At 36.6% G+C, this 7,182-nt stretch overlaps 1 protein-coding gene across 14 annotated transcripts in view; it reads left to right on the forward strand.

Annotated features, from left to right (window-relative positions):
* The window catches only part of MEF2C (myocyte enhancer factor 2C), a 174,527-nt gene extending 167,615 nt beyond the window's left edge, over positions 1–6,912 (forward strand). For 9 of the 14 annotated variants that reach the window (XM_043464692.1, XM_043464689.1, XM_043464690.1 and 6 more), the window contains one exon: positions 2,196–6,912. In XM_043464692.1, the coding sequence (XP_043320627.1) occupies positions 2,196–2,517 (322 nt within the window). In that variant the 3' untranslated portion in view covers positions 2,518–6,912. The remainder of the gene's footprint in view (positions 1–2,195) is intronic. The other 5 variants (XM_043464697.1, XM_043464694.1, XM_043464695.1 and 2 more) reach the window with 2 other exon arrangements.
* The last annotated feature ends 270 nt before the right edge of the window (positions 6,913–7,182 follow it).

The following is a 7,182-nucleotide window of genomic DNA, read 5'->3' on the forward strand; positions in this document are numbered from 1 at the left end:
ATATAGCAAAATCTCTACAAGCCAGCTGACTTTGGGAGAAGGGTGAATAAGTAGAAAAAGCAGCTTCCAAAAGCTGTATTAAAGAAATATCATTTCAATTATATTACGTTTTGCTCAGTTTATTGAGATTAACTGCTTATACTGGTTCAACTTGGCAAATATTGGTTTCTAACTTTTCATGTTACCCTGCCATTGAAGACACAATCTAAATGTCAGAGGGCAGACAAAAGTATTTATTGATATGCCACTTTATTTTCAGACACTTACTTGACATTTATCATTAAACAGTTGTGTGACTCATAGTAGAAGCATTTAATTAAATTTTAGTGAAATAGTCTTTCTCATCCAGAGCCAGGAAAATTCTTTCTTCCAGAAATCAAAAGATGATTTCCTCTGACATCAAAATGAATCATTAAGTAACTCTGAACCAAGATAAAATAGTCCACCATTATGGATCCTTTTGAAATACAGGCTCTCCCCCCTCATTTCAGTATCTTCTTTATTTAAAGATTATTTAATTAAAACCCTTAGAGAATTAGTATACTAACATACAGTGTAAAATAAAAGCAAGAAACTAATAAAAGTATAAACAGGTGATTGAAAATTACACTCCATGTAATGTCTTGATACAAATGCTGACTGCTTTGATTCTGTAAGATCATAAAAGCAAAGGAAAGCAAGCCTTATTAAGGAAACAAACAATTCTCCTTTATGTTATTCTTAACATTAGCTCATCTATTAATAAGAGAAGGAAAGTAATTCTTTGCCAGTAGGTGGTGCTTTTGTATAAAACATCACTCAAAGATAAACTCATTTCTAATTTTGTATCTCTTTATATCTTGAACCTGAATTGCATCTCCAAAAAACCAAGCCCCAAGTTATTCCTCATTTTCCTCTGAAATGTATACCCATTTTCTCACTGCTTACAATGACAGTTTTAGTGTTGAATACCATCTGATTCTCTTCATTGGAAAGTAACATAGTCACATACATGCATAGGTGGGTTTGCTCTCCTTTGTTTTAAATAGGTGTGTCTGTATGGATTATTCTTTACCTTGACTCTCCTCAGAAAAAGAGATTTCTGCTCTCTGTTGACAATATGGGCTACTAACACTGACTCTAGCCACGAATGTCAGTGCAGTTAGAAGATAAGAACAATACAAGCATCTTAAAATTGATGTCAGCAATATTACTATGGTTTATACTGATCAAAGTCATTGTGATTGCTAGTCTACACCTAAAGGCTTAATGCTTTTCCCTCCACAACCTCAAGTATCAAATTCTCCCACAAATTTTGGAAGAAGAGCAAGTTATACTGTCCTGAAATTAATGGGGATTAAGGGTTATAAACACAATAAAACCACAGTAAATCCTTCTTTACAACATGCATCAACTAATGACAGGAATAAATTAGAGGAGTGGTCTCCTTAGTATCCTTAGCAGGGAGAGACTAGCAATAGTTTTATTCAGGTAGTTGTGGGAGAAAGTATTTTCATCCCATGTAACTGAGAAAACATGAAGAAAGTCAGATTCTCTTCCCAGTTTTAGTGGGGTAGGAAGTCTGAGTGTTTTTAAGCCAGTACTGAAAATTTCCTTCCCTATTTCTCCCCCTCCCAAGCGTTTCATCAGAAATGGTTATGGCTAGCATTTTATGGATTCTATTTATTTGAAATTTGAATTCTCTTCACTTTTTCTGAAGACTAGGCAACTTAATGTGCGTATTAAAATGAGGGAAACATTTATATCCCTAGTAAGCAATTTACAGTAATTTTCCAACACAGGCATTAGTAAATTAAAGAAGCCTTAATTCAGAACCTAAACCCTGTATCATTAACTCTTGGATGATATTTTGGAACTAGTCTGGGGAGAAATTCCAGGGACGTTGAAAATGCTTTTTCCAGCATGTCTTGTTAAAAGCTTCCTGAAGCTGTAACCTGTGCATTTAGGGAGACTCGAGGTATCATTCAGAGGCCTGGACCAGTTAAACGCGGTCATTATTACCGGGCACATCAACAAAAGCTACCAATTGCTGGAAGAAGGCGATGCCCCCAAGTGCTTTCAAGCACGCCGGCTCTCCTCCCCTGGGCATGCTCTGATGTCGCTGCAAATCTTTAAGCTGATGTTTTATGTAATTGTGAGTTGCTGGGGGCTCCAGGCCTCCTCAATCTGTAACTGGGTTTCCTTTCCTCCTACAGAGCTTGCACTAGCACTCATTTATCTCAGAGTTCAAATCTCTCCCTGCCTTCTACTCAAAGCCTCAACATCAAGTCAGAACCTGTTTCTCCTCCTAGAGACCGTACCGCCACCCCTTCGAGATACCCACAACACACGCGCCACGAGGCGGGGAGATCTCCTGTTGACAGTTTGAGCAGCTGTAGCAGTTCCTACGACGGCAGCGACCGGGAGGATCACCGGAACGAATTCCACTCCCCCATTGGACTCACCAGACCTTCGCCGGACGAAAGGGAAAGTCCCTCAGTCAAGCGCATGCGACTCTCTGAAGGATGGGCAACATGATCAGATTATTACTTAATAGTTTTTTTTTTTTCTTGCAGTGTGTGTGTGTGCTATACCTTAATGGGGAAGGGGGGTCGATATGCATTATATGTGCTGTGTGTGGAAAAAAAAAAAAAGTCAGGTACTCTGTTTTGTAAAAGTACTTTTAAATTGCCTCAGTGATACAGTATAAAGATAAACAGAAATGCTGAGATAAGCTTAGCACTTGAGTTGTACAACAGAACACTTGTACAAAATAGATTTTAAGGCTAACTTCTTTTCACTGTTGTGCTCCTTTGCAAAATGTATGTTACAATAGATAGTGTCATGTTGCAGGTTCAACGTTATTTACATGTAAATAGACAAAAGGAAACATTTGCCGAAAGCGGCAGATCTTTACTGAAAGAGAGAGCAGCTGTTATGCAACATATAGAAAAGTGTATAGATGTTTTTGGACAGACCCGGCAAAGGGTGGCCACGGTTAAATGTTAGGAACACACCAGGTCACCTAATACCCACCCCGAGAATGCTCACAAACCTGCAGGCACATCCTTGACGTATGGCACTCATGAAAAAAGGATCGATGACCATTAAAAGAGGACCATACCTATTTTTAAAAATTGTGGAGTTTGAGGGCTAACGTATTTAATTAAATAAATAAATAAATCTGGGTCTGCATCTCTTATTAAATAAAAATATAAAAATATGTACATTACATTTTGCTTATTTTCATATAAAAGGTAAGACAGAGTTTGCAAAGCATTTGTGGCTTTTTGTAGTTTACTTAAGCCAAAATGTGTTTTTTTTTCCCCTTGATAGCTTCGCTAATATTTTAAACAGTCCTGTAAAAAAACCAAAAAGGACTTTTTGTATAGAAAGCACTACCCTACCCAAGCCATGAGGAACTCCATGCTTTGCTAACCAAGATAACTGTTTTCTCTTTGTAGAAGTTTTGTTTTTGAAATGTGTATTTCTAATTATATAAAATATTAAGAATCTTTTAAAAAAAATCTGTGAAATTAACATGCTTGTGTATAGCTTTCTAATATATATAATATTATGGTAATAGCAGAAGTTTTGTTATCTTAATAGCGGGAGGGGGGTATATTTGTGCAGTTGCACATTTGAGTAACTATTTTCTTTCTGTTTTCTTTGACTCTGCATACATTTTATAAGTTCAAGGTCAGCTGTCAAAAGGATAACCTGTGGGATTAGAACATATCACATTGCAACACCCTAAATTGTTTTTAATCCATTAGCAATCTATTGAGTCTACTGACTTCCATTGTATATACTAATTAGTTTCTTTCATGCTATTTTTTGTTTTTGTTTTTGCATTTTTATCAAATGCAGGGCCCCTTTCTGATCTCACCATTTCACCAAGCATCTTGGAATTCAGTAAGTGAATAAATACCCTAAACTTGCCCATGTCCTAAATTTTCTGGTTGGTTTTCAGCCTAGAATTTGATAATGCTTTTAAGAAATATGCCCAGAATAGAGAGCTGTGTCGGGGCACATGTCCTGCCAATATAGCCCTAGAAACAAGTGATATGGAGTTTGCTCGATGCGTGAGTTATAAATTCCCACAGAAGAAAAATGTGAAAGACTGGGTGCTAGATAAGAAGGAAGCAGGAAAAGGGATAGTTGCTTCGTCATCCGTTTTTAATTATTTTAACTGACCCTCCACAATCTTGTGAGCAATATAGGACTGTTGAACAATCCCGATGTGTCAGGACCCCCAAATGTCACTTCTGCATAAAGCATGTATGTCATCTATTTTTTTCTTCAATAAAGAGATTTAATAGCCATTTCAAGAAATCCCATTAAAGAACCTCTCTATGTCCCTTTTTTTTTAAGAAATAATGATGACTCTTGTCTAATATTCGTCTATAAGGGATTAATTTTCAGACCCTTTAAAAAGTGAGTGCCATAAAAAAAAAAAAGTCGATATGTATTGTTTCAAAGAGATTTCAGTCTAGGAATGATTTTTCCTTCTCTTGGAATGTGAAGATCTGTCGATTCACCTCCAGCTGTACACAATGACATACACAGCAAAGAAGATAAGACAGTAAGATTGACACTGCTATATGAGGTGTAGGACATTTCTTACCCATTTTTTTCTTTTTCATGCATAGTTGCTAAGTGTTTCTCCTTATAAAAGGCTGCCACTGGGTGGCAAAAGCCAAGAGACCTTACTAACGAGGCTATATTTTTCTTAACTTGATCTGAAATCCACAATTAGACCACAGTGCACCTTTGGTTGTATCCATATAGGATGCTAGCCTGCCTTGTACTAACATTTTTATATACTAAATCAAACAAGAAAAACTCTATCAACCATTTCATCTGTCCCACTCCTCAAGGTATCCATGAAGCACAAAAGAACATTTATGCAGAGGAAAAACAGAAAGTCATCCCGAAAAACACACACATTCACACACACGGGAAAAAACTAAGGAAAATCATTTTCCTCACCATAGACTTGATCCCATTCTTAACAATCCATCCTTACAACTTGATGTGTATAAAATATGCAAATGTCACAAATGTTCTCTTTCATTTCAGAACACTTATCAATAACTTATCACTGGGTGGGAAAGGGTCATTATGTGAAAATATGAAAAAATAGCCATATTAATTTTTTTTACCTGCAATTTGCCTCAGCAACAAAGAAAAAGTGATTTTCTAAATGCTGAAGATAAAGTAAGCTAAAGTACCAGCAGAAGCCTTGGCTATTTATAGCAGGTCTGACAATAGTTTTATAAGAACATGAGTAGAACAGAATCACTTGAGAATGGATGCCAGTCATCTCTTGTTCCCACCACTGAATTCATAGAAAGTGGTGGCAAGACAGCAAAGGGATAATCTGAGAATATTTTAAAGATGATTTAATGAGAAGAAGCACAATTTTGATTGTGATGAGTCACCTTCTGTAAACATCGCTATCTTTGCCCTTATACCTTATCTGTAATTTACCATTTGTTGTATTTGCAAAGCTAGTATGATTTTGGGTTTTTATCATGGTAAATCCTTTGTATTCAGGAGTTTAGGGCAGAGCCCTGAGGGAGTATTGTTTTACATAACCCATCCTAGAGCAACATTTTAGGCAACATTCTTCATTGCAAGTAAAAGAACCATAAGTGGCATTTTACACAGCTTACAAGTATTGTTATATCTAATCCTATTTTAGAAGATTTTTTGGTAATATTGAGCTTAAATACTGGTAACACTGATGCGGTATCTGCAAGCTGCACAACCTGTATGCATTGATGCATGGAGGGCTGTTGATTTCAACCTTTTTTAAAATTGTGTTTTTTAGTAAAGTGGCTTATTTTTTCCCAAAGGTGGAATTTAGCATTTTGTAATGATGAATATAAAAATACCTGTCATCCTCAGATCATTTTAAAGCTAACTAAAGTGAACATTTTTAAAAATTCCAATACACTTTTTAAAAGAATGTCTGCCCTCTCACACGTTTATGTATTCATTTTTCCTACATACCCATCTTCTAATTTAGAGATAGCATTTTTTCACCCCCTTTATCCTTGTGTTTGTTTTTCCAGAGAGTAAATGCTTTGTATTTCTTTCTTTCAAAAAAAAAAAAAAAGAGGTGGTTTTTTTTTTTTTAAAGAAGCAGCCACTTGAACCCTCAATAAAGGCTGTTGCCTAAGCCTGGCATACTTCATCTGTTCCTGTTCGTGCCATCTGCTGTGATGTCGTCACTTACATGGCGTTAATTTCCTGCCACTCCAGATCTTTTGAAGATTGATGGAATACTGGTGTCTGTTAGAATGCTTCAGACTACAAGATGTAATTAAAGGCTTTCCTTAATATGTTTTAACCAAAGATGTGGAGCAATCCAGGCCACATATCTTCTACATTAAATTTGTCCATTTTGGTTATTTCCATAATCGAGTATTGCATTTTGCCTTCCCTGTTCATACCTCAAATTGATCCATACCTCAGTTTAATTCAGAGAGGTCAGCTAAGAGACGGATCCCGTTGTGGTTTGAATGCAGAACCAGTGTTCTCTATGAACGAAGCCGCCCTGGGTCACTGTAGGCATAGGACTTGGATTGCTTCAGATGGTTTGCTGTATCATTTTTCTTCTTTTTCTTTTTCTGGGGACTTGTTTCCATTAAATGACAGTGATTAAAATAGCTTGTAAATGAGGGCATACAAGCATTTGCAACAAATACTCAAATAGAGGCTCACAGCGGCATAAGCTGGACTTTGTCGCCACTAGATGACAAGATGTTATAACTAAGTTAAACTACATCTGTGTATCTCAAGGGACTTAATTCAGCTGTCTGTAGTGAATAAAAGTGGGGAATTTTCAAAAGTTTCTCCTGCTGGAAATAAGGTATAATTTGTATTTTGCAGACAATTCAGTAAAGTTACTGGCTTTCTTAGTGATGCAGTGTCTGTGGTGCATTTTTTTTAATGTTTTGCTGTTGAAATGTATTCCACTTTCTCTTGTTTTCTTAAAGCAGCTTTTCCCACAAGCGCAAGTGAGCTTTCTAGTCTTCAACTCAAAATACTCAAAAGCCAGGGTATTTGTGTTTTGTGGGGAGGGAGAGTGTGAATCGGATCTCTTCTCTTGGGGTTATGTAGGTATACAGCCAGTGTGGGAAGTTCGGGGTTCTCATCAAGTGATTCAACTTCATTATCAAGTCAGTTCCATGA

The sequence above is a fragment of the Cervus canadensis genome, chromosome 4 (genome assembly GCF_019320065.1).
Source record: "Cervus canadensis isolate Bull #8, Minnesota chromosome 4, ASM1932006v1, whole genome shotgun sequence".
Lineage (NCBI taxonomy): Eukaryota > Metazoa > Chordata > Mammalia > Artiodactyla > Cervidae > Cervus > Cervus canadensis.